At 41.8% G+C, this 19,974-nt stretch overlaps 1 protein-coding gene across 2 annotated transcripts in view; it reads left to right on the top strand.

Annotated features, from left to right (window-relative positions):
• The window catches only part of GTPBP8 (GTP binding protein 8), a 168,852-nt gene extending 149,618 nt beyond the window's left edge, over positions 1–19,234 (top strand). For both annotated transcript variants that reach the window (XR_014077494.1, XM_081572234.1), the window contains one exon: positions 18,709–19,234. Coding sequence is in view for 1 of the 2 variants with exons in the window: in XM_081572234.1 (XP_081428360.1) it covers positions 18,709–18,757 (49 nt within the window). In the remaining variant the exon portion in view is untranslated. The remainder of the gene's footprint in view (positions 1–18,708) is intronic.
• The last annotated feature ends 740 nt before the right edge of the window (positions 19,235–19,974 follow it).

Genomic DNA, 19,974 nt, shown 5'->3' with positions numbered 1-19,974 from the left:
GGTGGGTGGGAGGAAGTGGGGGAATCTGGACACCTAATTCTAAGCCATGAGGTTAAGAATGCAGCCTTCAGGATCAAACTGTTTCTGATCCTGGATTCAAACTCTCAACACAAATCAATCTAGGTAGGAACTGGGTAAGATTGTTTGTTGTTTTGGCTAATGTCTTTGTTCTATAAGTCAATCTTCTCATACACTGGAGTCAGCTAGACCTGATTCTATCATGTCCTTTACTGTGTGACCTTGGCAAATTGCTTAACTTCTCTGAACCTCCCTCCCTTCCTTAATCTATAAAATGGGACTTACAACCTAACAGATGTATCACATCTTTCTTAACAGACTTTAGCCATGGCCACTCGCTTTCATGATTATTATTCTGTCACTTTGCTATAGTTTAATTCCACTTCCTCTATTCTATCCTTAGTGCAGTCAGAAAAACAGCTGGTCACCATCATTTCTATATATAACTACTTTCTAGAGACCTGGAAACAGTTAATAAATCATTCTTCAGCCTCTGATCTTCAGCTAAATAATGCCAGTTTCATTCATCTTCCTCCTGAAGTCCTATATGAAAATCTTGAATAATTGTATTTTTGCCTGATGGTCTATCTCCAAATTATTAACAACTCTGTTTTTTAGTGCCCAAACATAAATGTATAATTTTAATAAGGGCCCGCCCAACAAAAACATTGACCATAGTGAACATAACGTTTAATTAAGTTAATTCATGCTTAGCTTGGGTGCCCACTAGTATCCCGTATATAGAGTAATATGTATTTGTTGTTGTTTTGTTCCTAAGACGTGTCCAGCTCTTTGCGACCCCATGGACTGTAACCGCCAGGCTTCTCTGTCCATAGGATTTCCCAGGCAAAAATACTGGAGTGAGTTGCCATTTCCTTCTCCAGGGCATCTTCCCAACCCAGGGATCAAACTCAGGTCTCTGGCATTGCAGGTGGATTCTTCACCACTGAGCTACCAGGGAAGCCCATATATGTGTATTCCCTGGTGTCTCTGCGGTAAAGAATCTACCTGCCAATGCCAGAGACACAGATTTGATCCCTGGGTCAGGCAGATTCCCTGGAGAAGGAAATGGCAACCCACTCCAGTATTCTTGTCTGGGAAATCCCATGGACAGTAGAGCCTGGAGGGCTACAGTTCATGGGGTTGCAAAGAGTTGCACGTGACTTAGTAACTGAACAACAGCAACCAGGAAAGCCCATATATATGTATATATATACATATATGTAATATTTTTGTATATAAATGTTAAGCAATTCAAATATAAAATAAAGAAAGGTCAGTGTTTGTTCCTTTCAGAAGGCAACCCCACAACTTACTTGCTAAACTTCGGCCCATCTGCTGGAGGAAGAAAAAGAGAAAGAAGTGTCGAAAGGGACTATGAAGGAAATCATTAAAGTGAGAAGAAAGACTCTTAAGAGACGCTTTCTGCCCTCTGATCCTCCTGTGTTTGAGCCTGTTCTCCCATGACGATAGTGCAGCTCATATAAGTCTGTGCTCCCCTAGGCCCCTGCCGCGCAGGGCTGGGGTAGGACAGGAAATCGCCACTCACAAAATAAATGACCTGTCCCAGAGTCTTTTGTTAATGAGTCTAGGGCATAATAAATCAAGGTGATCCCGTCTCAAGAAATACAAGCCTGTGTAAAAAAATAAAAAAAACCCAAAACCCCCAAGCCCCAGAGGTGAAGAGGAGGAGAAGGGAGAGGGGACTGCAGGGAGTCCTTGTAAATCACACCCAGATGAAACTAGTGCAGATGTTTTCCAGTTTCAGACCTACTCAAGAGGCAGAGAACAGACGCATGTGGACTGAATGGAAGGGGCTATCCATTTGGGAGGGGAAACAGGAGCCGGCAGGCCCCAGGGACACAGCCCCTCCTCTTGCTTGGCCTCCCCAGGGCTGTTAGTGGCACAGGTCCACAAGCTCCTTCTTAGTGTCTTCTTGCTGTCACCATCCACTTGGCTTTTTCATCTCGTCCCAGATCTCCTTCTAATCAGCATGGTCGGACTGTCTAGAGCTAGTGGCCTACCTAAAGCCCCTTGGCTTTAAGAGCTTCTTGTGTCACCTGAAGTTTTCAGCTTCCTAAAGTGGGAGGCTCTGGCAAGACAGGGGTGGTCAGGTAAACTGTGGGTGATCCTTAGCTTACCAAGGAAATTGGCAGTTCTCTAAAGGTGAAATTTAACAGTGGGATAGAAAGAATGCCGGTCTTCCCAGGTGGCACAGTGGTAAAAGAATCTGCCTGCTAATGCAGGAGATATGGGAGAATGGGTTTCAATCCTTGGGTCAGGAAGATCCACTGGAGTAGTAAATTGCAACCCACTCCAGTATTCTTTCCTGGAAAATTCCATGGACAGAGGAGCCTGGCAGGCTACAGTCCATGGGGTTGCAAAGAGTCTGACATGATGGAGCAACTGAGCACAAGAAAGAATGTCACATTGGAAATAAATATTCCAGTCTTGGTGGGAACCTGGAGCCTGTAGATTTCAACTTGGGTGAGCAGTAATGTGAGACTCGGTTGCATGCCGAGGGCTTTCGTCATAGCACAGTTGGTAAAGAATCTGCCTGTAATGCAGGAGACCTGGGTTCAATTCCTGGGTTGGGAAGATCCCCTGGAGAAGGAAATGGCAATCCACTCCAGTATTCTTGCCTGGAGAATCCCATGGACAGAGGAGCCTGGCAGGCTATAGTCCATGGGGTCGCAAAGAGTCGGATACGACTTAGCGACTAAACAACCACCACCAAGATAGATAAGGGTCCCAGCTTCACATTCTGAGACCCATAGTGTTCCTGTTTGACAAATGCAGAAACTGAGGCTAAAAGAGGCTAAGTAATCACTACAAAAGGCATTTGTAATGCACTTTGCAGTTTGTAAACAGCGTATGGCCAGTTGAACAGGTTGTTCTTCCCTCGGCTACAGATGAGGACACCTGGGATGAGGGGGGAGAAAAAAACCTGTCCAGGTCATGCAGCTAATGTGTGGAGGTGCTCCTGTCTGTACCTGGGCTCTCAAATCTGTCTGTTGTCCTTTCTGTTCAACAGAGCTATTTGCCAAAGTCCCATGATGAACACTATGCTATTAGGGAAAGGATAATGAAACAGGGAGACTAAAACTTGGGCCAAAGTTCATGACTAGTTAGTGTTTAGAGGTAGCAGGAAAGTAGATGAATGGACAAGAGGAAACCAGCCAAAGATTTTTCTTTCTCGTTGTTGTATAAAACCTGTTATCTGGTCATTTCCCTTCCTCTTAATAAGCATGGCCTCCTCAGGTCACTCTCTCCTGCTGCTGATTAGTTGCTTCAGTTGTGTCTGACTCTTTGTGACCCCATGGACTGTAGCCCACCAGGCTCCTCTGTCCATGTAATTCTCCAGGCAAGAATACAGGAGTGGGTTGCCGTGCCCTCCTCAGAGAATCTTCCCGACCCAGGGATCTAATCTGTCTCCTGCGTTGCAGGCAGATTCTTTACCACTGAGCCACCAGGGAAGCCCCACTCTCTTCTACTCACCGTCATTTCAAAAGAAATGGCATCACACCAACAACTTCTTTTAAAATTATTGCTCATGATGAATTCAATCCCAATGACCATCATTACCACTACTAGTTTGTACAGTACTTCATATTTAAAATTTTTTTTTTCATATCTGTTACTATCTGTGAACCTCTTAGTCGGGTTTGCCATTTACCCTTGGAGAAACTGAGATCAGAGTGACTTGCCCAGGATCACACCACACATTAGAATGGAGATCTGCCCCCTCCTCCGTCTCCAGGCTGCACTGCTTTCAAAACAAACACAAGTAGCCAGATGCCTTTTTCCACCTCAGTTTTTTTTTTTTTTTTAATTCGTATTGCCCCAGTTCTGCAGTGAGAGATGTCAGTGTCTCCTCCAGGGTTCTCCATAGACCTTCTATACCACCTCTGCTTCCTCTAAAAATAAGATAATGAGCATTATGTTCTAATCCAAATAAGAGTCCAGGGGTTGGCTCAACCAGACACAGTTGTCAACCATAACAGAAAGATGCCACAGCAGGCCGCCTAAACAAACCAAAATAAACCCATAGCCTTAAGTTGATCCAGGACCCAGATCTGCAGGCCGGCAGGCACACCCATTAAAATTAGGACTATTCCAAGTATTTTAGTAGAATAGCAGCCTTCTACCAAGGCAGAATACTGCTTAGGTTTCCTTTTCTTGTTTTTTGTTGGTTTTTGGTTTTGTTGTTTTGGTTTGGTTTTTGGTTCTGCTCGATGAGTTCAAATCTTTCATACTCAGATGTTGACTCTCAGCTGGGTATCCAGAGCCAAGAACCCCAGGATGTGGGCATTTTGGTGAATTCTGGAATATCAATTATCTGTTATAAAAGTCAGTCTGTCATTCAGCATATTATCTTGGTTTCCTACTATGTACCAGGGACTGTGTTAGGTGGTGAAGAAGATTGAGACTTATGTTTTATACTATCCTGGCCACTAAATATCTGGGAGACCTTGGGCAAGATCCTCCCCTCTATGGATGGCAATTCCTGCCTCTGTAAAGTATAAAAGTGGATTGTTCTGTCTCTAGGTCCTTTCTACTTTGCTGTTCTATAGTTCATGGGAATCTGTGCTAGTGAAGTAGGCCTGGGAGCAGCATCTAAGGAGAAGAATAATGTCCTTTTGATTTACTTATGAAAAGAACTAGAAAAGGAGGTAGAAATGAAGACTATATTTTGCAAGGAAATCAGGCTTTGTCATGTAAGGTGGGGCTGGAGGGGTGGGGCAGGGAAGAATGGCTGCTGAGTTTTAAAATTCTGTTGCATATGTCAAGAGAAAATTCTAAAATACAAATATGTGTATAGCTTTATTCTCCTTTCCGATACATGTTTTATTTAGTTATAACCATTTCTCGCACGATATTTTTCATTCTTTGTTTTATCTGCTATTTTGTGTATACATTCTATATATCACAGAGTGTACGATTTTCTCATTGTTTTTAGTAGATAAGAGCATTCTATCCTATGGTATCTTGGATATCTTACTTATTCACAAATGGTGGGACATTTGGAATATGTTGGTGTTTTCCTTTTATTAATAGCACTGATATAACTTTCCCTCTAATTTACTTCCTTTGGACATTCTTGAAAAAAATTAAATTTACAAATTAGTGATGTGATCTATTTCCAAAAACCCAATTCATTTATAATAGTATCAGCAGTTTCTGAGCATTTTTGGTTTTCTATGTCCCTATCTACATTGCATATAATAATTTAAATTTCTTTTTGATAATTTAAATTGCATGTTTCTATAATTATAGCTTCTGTGAAATTGTTTATATTTTAATTTCTTTCACTGTTACTGAGGCTGATTTATTTTCTATGTGTTGAATAATTTTCCATATCTCCTCCTATGTGAATAATTTATTTATGTTTCTTGATGTCATGTATAACTTTTGAAAAACATGTTACAATTTTTGTGGGCCAGATCCTTAAACATTACTGATGTTGGGGAAACATGCATCATGAAGTAGAGATTTTTTTCTATTTTGTTCACTGAAGTATCCCAAGCACCTAAAATAATGTACACAGCAGGTGAGTGTATTGAATAAGTGAATAAATATTTATGAGATACCCAGTATGTATTGCGGAGAAGGCAATGGCACCCCACTCCAGGACTCTTGCCTGGAGAATCCCAGGGACGGCGGAGCCTGGTGGACTGCCGTCTATGGGGTCGCACAGAGTCGGACACGACTGAAGCGACTTAGCAGCAGCAGCAGCAGCAGCAGTATGTATTGGGACAAATATGAGCATTTAGTTTTGGCATGGAGAATGAGAATAACCTTTGGCAAGGTCAGAGAGTGGAAGAAGCGGTGTTTCTCACTTCAGAATTTTAAAAATTTACTCATGGTGAAGCGGCAAGGTAAGAAGCCACCGAGTCCCCAAAACATAGCACAGGTATTTGTGTGTTTTGTCTGCTCCCCTCATTCATGTGTGCACCAAGACTTCAGACCAGCTTTAATAATATCATATTGTGAACCTAATTCAAGCAACAGACATTTTCTCAGCTTTTACTGTAATAAGCGGGCACTGAAGTAGCCACAGGATACTAGTCCAAAGAACAGAGTCCTGTGTGTGCATGCAACAGAATACTGTATATCAAGAAAAAGGGACAAACTACAGACACAGACTACAATGTGTATAAAACTCAAAGACTTCATGATAAGTGAAGTTGAGATACAAAAAATTACATATTATATGACTCTACTTATGTGAAATGCCCAGAAAAGATAAATCTAGCAAGATAGAAAGTAGATTACTGGTTACCTGGGGCTAAGGGATGGGGTGACAGCAAATGGGCACAAGGGATCTCTTTGAGGGTGGTAAAGTTGTTCTAATGGCAGAGAAATAGCTCCAGAAGGAATAAAGAGGCTGAGCCAAAGCAGAAATAATGCCCAGTTGTGGATGTGTCTGGTGGTGAAAGTAAAGTCTGATGCTATAAGAACAATATTGCATAGGAACCTGGAATGTTAGGTCCATGAATCAAGGTAAATTGGAAGTGATCAAACCAGAAATGGCAAGAGTGAATATCGACATTTTAGGAATCAGTGAACTAAAACAGACTGGAATGGGCAAATTTAATTCAGATGACCATTATATCTACTACTGTGGGCAAGAATCCCTTAGAAGAAATGGAGTAGCCCTCATAGTCAACAAAGGAGTCTGAAATTCAGTACTTGGGTTCAGTCTCAAAAATGACAGAATGATCTCAGTTGGTTTCCAAGGCAAACCATTCAGTATCACAATAATCCAAGTCTATGCCCCAACCACTAATGACGAAGAAGCTGAAGTTGAACAGTTCTGTGAAGACCTACAAGACCTCTAGAACTAACATCAAAAAAAAAGATGTCCTTTTCATCATAGGGGACTGAAATGCAAAAGTAGGAAGTCAAGAGATACCTGGAGTAACAGACAAGTTTGGCCTCAGAGTACAAAATGAAGTAGGGAAAAGGCTAACAGAGTTTTGCCAAGAGAACACACTGGTCATAGCAAACATCCTCTTCCAACAACACAAGAGATGATTCTACACATGGAGATCACCAGATTGTCAATACTGACCTGGATTGATTATATTCTTTGCATCCAAAGATGGAGAAGCTCTATACAGTCAGCAAAAACAAGACCAGAAGCTGACTGTGGCTCAGATCATGAACTCCTTATTGCCAAATTCAAACTTAAACTGAAGAAAGTAGGGAAAACCACTAGACCATTCAGGTATGAACTAAATCATATCCCTTACGATTATACAGTGGAAGTGACAAATAGATTCAAGGGATTAGATCTGATAGACAGAGTACCTGAAGAACTATGGATGGAGGTTCATGACATCATAGAGGAGGCAGTGATCAAGACCTTCCCCAAGAAAAAGAAATGCAAAAAGGCAAAATGGTTGTCTGAGGAGGCTTTACAAATAGCTGAGAAAAGAAAAAAAGGGAGAGGCAAAGGAGAAAAGGAAAGATTTACCCATCTGAATGCAGAGTTCCAAAGAATAGCAAAGAGGGATAAAAAAAACCTTCCTTAGTGATCAGTGCAAAGAAATAGAGGAAAACAATAGAATGGGAAAGACTAGAGATCTCCTCAAGAAATTAGAGATAACAAGGGAATATTTCATAAAAAGATGGGCACAATAAAGGACAGAAATGATATAGACCTAACAGAAGCAGAAGATATTAAGAAGAGGTGGCAAGAATACACAGAAGAACTATACAAAAAAGATCTTAATGACCCGGATAACCATGATGGTGTGATCACTCACCTATAGCTAGACATCCTGGAATCTGAAGTCAAGTGGGTCTTAGGAAGCATCACTACGAAGAAAACTCATGGAGGTGATGGAATTCCAGCTGACCTATTTCAAATCCTAAAAGATGATGCTGTGAAAGTGCTGCTCTCAATATGCCAGCAAATTTGGAAAACTCAGCAGTGGCCACAGGATTGGAAAAGGTCAGTTTTCATTCCAATACCAAAGAAGGGCAATGCCAAAGAATGTTCACATTACCACACAATTGCACTCATTTCACATGCTAAGAAGTTCATGCTCAAAATCCTTCAACTTAGGCTTCAACAGTTTGTGAACTGAGAACTTCCAGATGTACAAGTTGGATTTAGAAAAGGCAGAGGAACCAGAGGTCAAATTGCCAACATCCATAGGATCATAGAAAAAGCAAGAGAATTCCAAAAAAAAAAATCTACTTCTGCTGCTTGACTGCACTAAAGCCTTTGACTGTGTGAATCACAAAAAGTGGAAAATTCTTAAATAGATGGGAATACCAGACCACCTTACCTGCCTCCTGAGAAAACTAAATGTGGGTCAAGAAACAACAGTTAGAACCTTTCATGGAATAACTGGCTGGTTCAAAATTGGGAAAGGCGTATGTCAAGGCTGTATTTTGTCACCGTGCTTATTTAACTTATATGCAGAGTACATCATGCAAAATGCCAGGCTGGATGAAGTTCAAGCTGGAATTGCCAGGAGAAATATCAGTAACCTGCAATAGGCAGATAATATCACCAAAATGGCAGAAAGTGAAGAGGAACTAAAGAGTCTCTTGTTGAAGGTGAAAGTGGAGAGTGAAAAAGCCAGCTTAAAACTCAGCATTCAAAAAACTAAGGTCATGGCATCTCGTCCCATCACCTCATGGCAAATATTGGGGACACAATGGAAACAGTGACAGACTTTATTTTCTTGGGCTCCAAAATCACTGCAGATAGTGAGTTCAGCCTTGAAATTAAAAGATGCTTGCTTCTTGGAAGAAAGTTATGACAAATCTAGACAGCGTATTAAAAAGCAGAGACATCACTTTGCTGACAAAGGTCCATCTAGTCAAAACTATTGTTTTTCCAGCAATCATATACAGATGTGTGAGTTGGACCATAAAGAAGGCTGAGGGCTTAAGAAGTGATGCTTTCGAACTGTGTTGCTGGAGAAGACTCTTGAGAGTCCCTTGGACTGCAAGGAGATCAAACTTGTCAATCCTAAAGGAAATCAACACTGAATATTCATTGGAAGGACTGATGCTGAAGCTGAAGTTCCAGTATTTTCACCACCTGATGGAAAGAACTGACTCATTGGAAAAGACCCTGATGCTGGGGAAGATTGAGGGAAGAAGGAGAACAGAGGATGAGATGGTTGGATGGCATGATTGACTCAATGGACATGAGTTTGAGCAAGCTCCAGGAAATAGTGAAGGACAGGGAAGCCTGGCATGCTGCAGTCCATGGGGTTGCAAAGAGTCAGACATGACTGAATGACTGAACAACAGCAATAAGTTGTTCTAATACTTGATTGTGGTGATAACTGCACAACTCTGTACATTACTGAGAACCCATTAAATTATACACTGATAGTGAGTGGATTTTATGGGATTTTTAACTATACCTCGATAAAGCTGATTAAAAGAGGAGAGCAGCTATCATGACCTTTACCCTGTCAAAAGAAAGCAAAATGCAGTGCCCAGAGCAGGCAGACAATTAGAATACTGTCAGTTATGAGCTGCCATAGAGGTGAGCCCAGGGGACTGTGGGAGCACTCCGGCACCTAACCCAGTACTGGCACTCAAGGGAAGTTTCCTGAAGGAGTCAGTGTCTGGCTGGGAGAAACTATTGCAGGCAGAGTAACTGGAAGTGAGAGAGTAAAAGAGATGCCATACCAAAACAGTGATAATAGAATTCATGTCATGGAAGGTAGCACTAAGGCCAATTCCCACCTTGTTCTGAGTTTAGCAGGTTTCAGAGGAAGCTGAACACTGGGAGAAGCTTTATATGTGAATGATGACCGTCATTTACTAAATACCTTGTCATGTGACAAGAACTGTATATTCCATAACAACAATCCTGCAAGACAGGATTATGATGAAGAATCAGGCAAAGAGAGGTTCCTTGTTTGGGATAACTTTTCTAATACAGCAGCAGAGCTGGAATCCAGACATATGCCTGGGTGTGAAGCCCATGCTTTTCCCATTTCACTATCTCCTTTTCCACTACACAAACACGTGATTACTACCAATGTGGAATCAATGACCTTTGCTGAGAAGGACATGAGTTTTGCTGATTTGCTCTAAAGAATTCATAAAACTCATCTGCAAAGAGTTTTGCAAATGCAGTTTGACAGAGTCTCAGAGCCACAGCCTTTGTAATTTATCACCATTCTCAGTGCACTGCTCTGTATACAGCAGGCAGGCATTTGAAATGTACTGTTCCCTATTTAGCTTCAGATATGTGAGTAAAATCCAGTGATCAAGATGAGTTAAAGGATGTTGAGTTCCTAAAAGAGCTAGCTAGAAAATTCTGAAAGGCCACAGAAATCTAATTTGTAACACTTGGCCATAATCCAAAATCCTCATTAAATGCCTTTCAATAACAATTTTAGATGATCACACAAAGAGCTTAAAAAGGTGAGACCAAAGCAACAACATGATTTCTTTTAAAAATATGTTTAATTTCCCTTTTAGGTTGAAAATTGCTCCTTCCCCTCACTTTTGACCCAAGTGTATCTATGCCTTTTGGAAATTGTGAGTCGACTTGGGTGAGGCAAAGACACACATTCTTCTCTTGAAACAACAGACTTGCATTCCTATGAGTAAAATAAATTAGGCTCAGTTTCTCTGTCCATTAATTATGTGGAATAAACAACTTTCCACTGCTCAGAAAGCAGCTCAGGAGACCAGCACAAATTTCCTCCTCAGACTCAGGGGAAAGATCACTTGACTATCCAGGAGAACGCCTGTGGTCTGAGAGGACTCAGAGCATTGGAACAGGCAAGGCTGTACCGCCAGATGTTTGTAAGAAATGCACTGATGGAGACAATCCCATGATATAATCCACAGAGGACTGCTGTGTTGGGGGGAGGGAGCTGGTATTGTAGAAGAGCAGCAGAGTGAGAAGGAATTTGCATCCAGTTCTGCCCTTCAGGAACATCCAGCCCTCAACCCTGAAGACCATGGAGCCCAGGGAATGTACTGCCCCACCCCATGGCCAAGAGTCTTAAAAGATGCCGGGAACATCACTCCTGGGAAAGTGGGTAGATAGGAGGGAGGTAATGCAGGGCCTCTGACATTCTATAGTCCAATTGAACTGGCTAGGATTTGCAAGAACGTGGACCGTTACCACTGGGAGAAACATGGATGATGAGAGGGAGGTATCAGAGTTGGAAATATGTTTGTATTTTTGGCCTTTACACATTTGTGACCAACACTCCTGTTCATTATCTCCTTCTTCCATACCAAGAGAACCTTGATTTTATTGTAAGCTGCAGCTGTGCTGTCAGTTAAACCATTCAGCTTCCCAGATTCCACTGCAGCCAGGACGGGCAACGTGATCCACTTTTGGCCAACAAGATGTCAGCAGACCTCGCTGGGGTCGGCCGTTGAGCGATTGTACCTTGTTGACCTCCCGCCCTTAGTGCTGCAAGTGTGGACACCTGGAGCAGCCTCTTTCCCCGAGAAAAGAACCGCAAAATACCAGGCTGGCAAGCAGAAATAGCGAAGCAGCCAGGTGTTTGATGATTCCCAGCAGATACTGCACTAACGCTGGTCTGCTGCCTGTAAGTCATATCTTGTTTAAGCCACCATTTGTTGGGTCTTCATTGCCTGAAACCAAGCATAACCGTTAACTGCCAGCAATTTGAATTGAATTAAATTCAGCAGTGATCACCTATGATGTTCTAGGTTTGGGAATATGAGAATAAGAAAGATAAACCCCACCGCCCTCAGAAAATTCACGGACTGGTGCACAAGAGAAAATACTTAAGTAAACCATTCTATTGTAGTGGATACCTTCTAGAGTGGAAGTTTGTTTAAAGTATTATGGGAACAGTCATCATTATTAATAAGGAAGCAAAATGTACTGGAATAAATTGTGTGACATTATAAGTTATTCTCACCCCTTATAATACATATATACCTGTGTACACATATACAGGTAAATCCGATAAACTCACTGAATAGCCACAATTCACATTATTGATACTGCCTGTCAAATCATGAAGTCACAGTTATTTTATCCTCCCTTAAGTACTACTTTACACTTGTTTATTTTCTCTGGTGGGGTCAGAGGACCTCCGTGTTTCCTAAGTAAATTTCTCAAACCTTTGTCAATTCCTTATATACAAGAGAAACCCCAAGAAGTCCATGGAAAAATAAACTCAGTCTCAAAGAGCAGTAGTAACAAAGGACAGTTTGGTCTGAAGCACATCCAGGAGTGGATGGCAAAGTACAGTAGCAGCATTTTCACCCAGGGCAGCACCTACTACGGGAGCAGCTGCCCTTGTCCTTGCCTCTTTCCCTCATTTGTGACTCTCTCTCTGCATTCCTCTTTCCTTGTCTTCTCCTGCCTCATTCCCCATCATCTCCCCTTAGTCTCCTGGATGGCATCTTTATCTCCTGCTTTCTCACACTCTCCATTGCTCTCTCCCTTTTCCAACTGTGAGTTAAGAATAATGTTTTTTTTAAAATATTACTTGCAGCTTTTATTAAAGAGATTTTATTCAAGATTTTAATTTTTTATAAGTTGATTAAATTAATTGATATTTTGCAAAAACAAAAAATAATTGCTTTAAAAATTTTGAAGAGGTAATACATTCACATAGTTCAAAATTTAGGAATTTTAAAGTATACATGTAAAACATCCCCCTCACATCTGCTACTTAGCTCCCTTGCTCAGAACAACCAACATTACCAGTTTTGTGTATATCTTTACATAGCTATTTTTATACAGGAAAATATGTACACCTATTTTCCCACTTCATTTTTTCCCACAAAAAGATGACATACGCTATATACCTTGGGGCTTCCCAGGTGGCACTAGTGGTAAAGAACTCACCTGCCAATGCAGGAGATGTAAGAGATGCAGGTTTGACTCCTGGGTCAGGAAGATCCCCCAGAGGAGGGCATGGCGACCCACTCCACTATTCTTGCCTGGAGAATCCCATGGACAGAGTAGACCGTAGCCTGGCAGGCTACAGTCCATAGGATTGCAAAGAGTAGAACATGACTAGAGCAACTTAGCACACACTCACGCAAGTAGTATTATATATGCATCATTTCACGATGAGAGAATATTCTTTTTGGTTTGCTGGGTCTTCACTGGTGCTCATGGGCTTTCTCTAGTTGCAGCAAGCAGGAACCACTCTTTGTTGCATAGCTTCTCATGTGATGGCTTCTCTTGTTGCAGAGCTTAGGCTCTAGGCTCACAAGCTTCAGTGGTTACAGCACAAGGGCTCAGTAGTTGTGGTATGTGGGCTCTCGGGCATGCAGGCTTCAGTAGCTGTGGCGCAGGGACTCAGGAGTTGTGGCCCAAGGGCTTAGTTGTTCTGTGGCACGTGGAATCTTCCCAGACTAGGGATCAAACCCTGCATTGGTAGGCAAATTCTTTTCCACTGTACCACCAGGGATTTTTTCTAGTTTTGTATCATTTCTAGTTTTCTATCATGCTTAGACAGGCCTTCTGATAGAAGAGGAGTTTCTTCTTGATCATACATTATGCTGAACATCAGTCAAGAAGTTGTTTCTTAAATGCCTGGTACAACTTAGAGTGATCAGGAATAAAAAGCAGGTGGGGGACAGGGTATGCAGGTGTTAAGGTTCTGGGTTCAGACCCTCTCCATTCCTGGTTATGTTGCTAGGTAAGAGGGCTTATTCTGACATCCATTCTATCCATTTGTCTGCTGTAGGTGAATGAATATAACCAAAGCTCCACAGGCTAGGTGTATGTGAAAGTGAAAGGAGGGTTCTAAGGTGCTTTGATGACATGTGTGCATAAACACTTGAATTTCTTCACCACTGCATATAATAGTGTCATGTCTCCTATTGGACATCTTGGTACTTCCTGTCTACATAATTTTGTTGTTACTGCTTTTCCTCAAAGATAAAGATTCTGGCATGGCAGTTATAGAAAAACTCATTATAGCTAAAAAAAAAAAAAGAAGATCCCCCAATACATTGCATTTCAGTGGAAGTGGGGGTGTGGGCGGGAATCATTTGGCCACCACTCTTTGGTTGAGCAGGGCTTAAGAGGGAGCCAGGCTCTGACATGTGTAATGAGGTGCCTATAACAAGCTGGAGCCATCCTGCCTCTTTCATCTGTCCCAGTCATAGCCTCCCAATCTCATGGGTCCTAGCTCCCTCCTTCAGATGAGGCCAGAATCCCAGACAGGCACCTAAGCAGAAAAAGTTGCCCTCCTGCAGGATTGGAATACCTCTATCAATTCCCAAGGTGGCAGCATCTGAGACTGTAGAAGCAACAGCCCCCTTCCTGGTGTCTTTACAACTTCAGAAGAGCAGTAAAGCTGGCCATTTATGAACCCAAACTTGGCTCCAGAGCACCTTGACTTACTTCCAAGAAGCACCATTCAGGCTTTAGGATTTGTCCTTTGATTTTTCTCAGTTTGGGGACATTTTGAGGTAATGTCCTGCTTACACAAACCTCTTCACTGAGAGGAGTGGTCAAAAGCTCTGCTGCCATTGGGTCATACACTGTGGGTCACCCTGAGGATATTAGCCTCAGTTGTCGAGTGCTCCCAGGACTTGGGCTCTGGGGAGGTAAATAGTGGGGCTGCTTGGGGTCCAGCAGGACAGAGTGATGGGCAGCCATAGAGATCAGAATTAGGAGATGTAGGTGCCGGGAAGGTTTCCTCAGGTCATTCTCATAGACTGCATGATGGACATAGAATCTTGGGGTAGAGTTAGAAGTGGGGGCTAAAGGATAGGGGAGGTTTGTTATAGTTGTGGTAACAGCTCTGTGTGAAAGCCAAGATGATAGAGGCCTGGAGATGCTGTTCTATGGCTGCCCTACATAATCAGCAGCTGAGTGCCAAAGAATTGATGCCTTTGAATTGTGGTGTTGGAGAAGTCCCTTGAGAGTCCCTTGGACAGCAAGGAGATCAAACCAGTCAATCGTAAAAGAAATGAACTATGAATATTCACTGGAAGGACTGATGCTGAAGCTGAAGCTCCAGTATTTTGGCCACCTGATGCGAACAGCCAACTCATTGGAAAAAACCCTGATGCTGGGAAAGATTGAAGGCAAAAGAAGAAGAGGATGGCAGAGGATAAGATGGTTGGATAGCATCACTGACTTAATGGATATGAATCTGAGCAAACTCTGGGAGATAGTGAAGGATAGGGAAGCCTGGTATGCTGCAGTCCATGGGATCACAAAGAGTTGGACATAACTTAGCAAATGAACAATAGATTGGTGCAAAAGTGATTGTAGTTTTGCATTGTTGAACTTTGTCATTTGATATTGGAATGTGTTCTTAAATAAATGTGATTATGTTATACATTTTAATGTGCATTTTTGCTTTATGTCTTTTGCTAATGAATTATTACTTACTGCTGATTTTATATATATTTTATACTATGGAAATGATGTTAGACAAAAAGCAAATTCAAGTGATTTTCTTATTCAAGTCAGCATGGGTCATAAAGCAGTGGAGACAACTTGCAACATCAACAACCCATTTGGCCCCAGAACTGCTAATGAATGTACAGTGAAGTGATGGTTCAAGAACTTTTGCAAAGGCGATGAGAGACTTGAAGATGATTAGCATAGTGACTGGCCATCAGCAGTTGACAACAACCAGTTGAGAGCAATCAATGAAACTAATTCTCTTACACCTACACCAGAGGTTGCCAAAGAACTCAACATCAACCATTCTATGGTCATTCAGCATTTGGAGCAAGTTGAAAAGTTGAAAAGTTGAAAAAGCTTAGTAAGTAGGTGCCTCATGAGCTGACCACAAATCAAAAAAATCATCATTTAAAAGTGTTGGCTTCTCTTATTTCACACAACAACAAACCATTTCTCAATCAGATGGTGACATGCAACAAAAAGTTGATTGTATATGACAACCGTCGACAACCACCTCAGTAGTTGGACCAAGAAGAAACTTCAAAGCACTTCCCAAAGCCAAACTTGCACCAGAAAAGGGTCATGGTGGTCTGTTGCTGGCCTGATCCACTACAGCTTTCTGAATCCTGATGAATCCATTACATCTGAGAAGTATGCTCAGCAAATTGATGAGATGCACCAAAAACTGCACTGCCTGCAGCTGGCATTGGTCAACAGAAAGGGCCCAATTCTTCTCCATGACAACTCCCAACCACTCATTGCACAACCAATGCTTCAAAAGTTGAACCAATTGGGCTATGAAGTTTTGCTTCATCTGCCATATTCGCCTGACCACTCACCAACCAACTACCACTTCCTCAATCATCTTGACAACTTTTTGTGGGGAAAATGCTTCCACAACCAGCAGGATGCAGAAAATGCTTTCCAAGAGTTCATTGAATCCCAAAGCATGGGTTTTTATGCCACAGGAAAAAACAAACCTATTTCTCATTGGCAAAAACATGTTGATTGTAATGGTTTCCATTTTGATTAATAAAAATGTGTTTGAATCTAGTTAGAATGGTTTAAAATTCAGGGTCTGAAACCATAATTATTTTTGTACCAACCTAATATGCTGAGTGCATTGAGAGGCCATTGGAGGATCACATACTCATCCAGTTACTGCACAGCCTCAAAGACGCTGCACTGACATGTACGTGTGATTCTCCAGTGCTGTACTTGCCTCCTAGCCTGTGAAAGATTTTGCCCCCCAAAGCCTCAATTACAGGGAAAACAGGTGTGTACCTCAACCTCCAGTTGTGTAATTCTGGGCTTCAGAGAGGCTTGACGTGGGAAGAAAGACAAAGCCTGCAAATCTCAGGCCACTGGAGCAAAGCTTCCTCATCTGGGTAATGTCAGTTGCAGCCTTGCAGGTGGGGGTTACCTTGACTTCTGACTTGAGTTGCATCTTATACTAGTAAGTGGCTGGCACTCCAGTGTTCAGAAAACAGTGTATGCTTCCCATTCCCTATATTCATCCTCTTAACCCCTCCATAGACCAGGCCTCTGCTTAACAGAGCCTAGGAGAACACCTGCTGTGAACATTTTCTTTCTGGGACAAAGGACCAGGCAGGCCTTTGCAAGCTTCTTTCTTGCATAGGAAGTGAGATATCCCCCTAAAGTCCCCATAGAGTTAAAAAATGGGCTTTGTCTAGAAAATTTATAGACTCAGCCTGGAAAACCCCTCACTCCTTATTAGATTCAAATGTGTTAGCAGATATGCACAAGGAAGGAACTCAGATTCCAGAAGTTGATTTCTTTTACAGGTGTCCTTGACAGGGAAGCCTGGCAGACTGCAGTCCATGGTGTCACAAAGAGTTGGACATGACTTAACAAATGAACAACAACTTCCTTTTGAAGTCTTAGAAAATGGTGGTGATCTTGTCATTTGTACACTTTGTTTTTTGTGTGTGTGTTTTTGGCTTACAACACAGTGGTCTATTTCTTGCTCATGCAACATGTCCACTCTACATGGCTGCAGATCCCTGCTGTCTTCATTCCAGTGAAGACGGTGAAGACACTCCTCCTTCATACTGAGGCTGAAGGTATAGTGTCTGTTGTAACATGCTCGTCATCTTCCTCAGGATTGTTCCCAAACACTGATGGTTTTTGCAAAATAGGGTGCAACTTCTGTGCTTTCTTTGCAAAATAAGCTTCCATTGGCTTAGAAACATGTTCTTGTTCCCATCTCCCTATTTCGTTTTTATCATAAAGTTTTTGAACACACTTGGACACGTGCATGCATACACACACACTCGTCGTGATAATATTGTTGAAGACTAACGACCTAGAAAGATATTCACGTGAAATAGTATGCTTGGTATCATTGTGTGTCTGTTCTAAGTATAGGTAATTATGCATAGCTATAAATATCAAAGTGATGCATTATGGATGATTTTTATTTTCATCTTTTTTGTGGCATTTTCAAATATTTTTTAAAAATCCTTACATTGCATCTACCTGGATACAGTAACAGAAAGTCATTGTCTCAACCTCGATACTTTCCATCTAACAGCTCTCTGCAAGGGAGGGCCTTGTAAATCCTTCCAACAAATCCTCTTTTAAATAGAGCACTTGTGTGTGGTAAACATGCATGGACTGATCCCCTGACCCACTGACCAACCCCCTTTTGTTAGGTGTCTGCACATGGTTTAGAACCATTCACATGCAAGATCACAGAAATGGCAGAGATTTCGGAAGTGATCCTGCCTGACTGCCTGCCCAGGGCACAGCTCTCCTTTCAGCATGCCTGACTGGGACTTGTCCAGTCTCTGGTTACTCATGTCCCTGGATGGGGACCACAGGGTGGGGAGACCAGCCATTGTTGGATAATGGCCTTAGTTAAGAAGGTGCACCTTACAGAGAGGAGGGATCTATCTGCACGTACCTGCACCCTCAGATCCTAGCCCCCATATTTATGGCAATTCATAGCTCTAAGAGCTCATCCCATGGGAAATAAAAGGGGGATGAGATGAAGAACTGACATTTTCTGTTGTTTCTCTGTTGTTTTGTTTTGACTCAGAGTCTCTTTTAGTTCATCTAAGTTTCTTTTCCATGCTGTCTGGCACCATTCAAAGATTTCCTTTGTTCTGTGTCTCTCTTTTTATATCTGAGCTTTCTTTTTCTCCAGATGAAACATATTGAAGTTATTTCTCCCCACTTCATCCCAGCCACCGCTCTTTCATAGCCATCCCCGCTCTTTTATTTTCTACCCTATAGGTAACTGGCTTTCTTTGATTTTTCCACTCCTAATTACATCACTAATGTCTCTGCTTTTTAATATGCAGGACTATAAAGAAAGCTGAGCGCCGAAGAATTGATGCTTTTGAATTGTAATGTTGGAGAAGACTCTTGAGAGTCCCTTGGACTGCAAGGATATCCAAACAGTCCATCCTAAAGGAAATCAGTCCTGAATATTCGTTGGAAGGACTGATGCTGAAGCTGAAGCTCCAATACTTTGGCCACCTGATGCGAAGAACCGACTCATTGGAAAAGACCCTGATGCTGGGAAAGATTGAAGGCAGGAGTAGAAGGGGACGACAGGCTGAGATGGTTGGATGGCATCACTGACACAATGGACATGAATTTGAGTAGGCTTCGGGAGTTGGTGATGGATGGGGAGGCCTGGTGTTCTGCAGTCCACAGAGTCGCAAAGAGTCAGACACAACTGAGAGACTGAACTGAACTGAACTCCATCACCCTTTTCCTTTCTTCATTAGAACTTTCTATTCTTTCCCTTTTAGGGTCATGTTACAACAGTTATAATACCACCTTTCCAAACATGAATTTAAATAAAAGCAGTACCTAACTATAGAACAAGTTTATGGCAAAACAAATTGCTTTTCTTTTATTTTTTTTTTCAGATTTTCACAATAAAGTTCTTTCGGTGCTTTTTTTTTTTGCATTTTTTTATTTGTAAAATATACACAGCATAAAATGTGCCATTTTAAAATGTATAATTCAGTGTCACTAAGTACATTCACAAAGTTTTACAACCATCACCACTGTCTAGTTCCAGAACTTTTGCATCACCCCAAATGGAAACTCCATGCTCATTAAGCAGGCATTCCCCATTCTCCATTCCCCCAAGGCTACAACAGCAACTAAACTGCGTTTTGTCACTATGGATTTGCCATTTCTAGATATTTCCTACAGATGAAATCATATAATATGATTTTCCTTAACTTTGCATATTATTTGCAAAGTTCATCATTGTTGTAGCATGCATCAGGACTTCATTTCTTTTTTATGGCTGGATAATATTTCACTCTGTGAATATACACATTCTGTTTATCCATGTGCTCATCAGTTGATGGATATTTGGGTGGTTTCCATCTTTCAGAGATTGTAAATAGTGCTGCTATGAACTTTTTTGTACAAGTTTTTGTTTGGACACAAATGCTTTTTTTTGAAGTATTAATTTTGTACTCCAAAATGCAGGCTTGTTTGTTTTTTGCTGGGAGCAGGGGTGGGTATGGCTCCATATTCTGGTGCCCTAAGCAAGGTTCAGCTTATCCACTGGCAATCTTCCTCTGTTCCTAGTTCTTGTGCTT

The sequence above is a fragment of the Giraffa tippelskirchi genome, chromosome 2 (assembly GCF_054371585.1).
Source record: "Giraffa tippelskirchi isolate mGirTip1 chromosome 2, T2T-mGirTip1v1.2.pri, whole genome shotgun sequence".
Lineage (NCBI taxonomy): Eukaryota > Metazoa > Chordata > Mammalia > Artiodactyla > Giraffidae > Giraffa > Giraffa tippelskirchi.
This window is presented reverse-complemented; position numbering and strand designations above follow the sequence as displayed.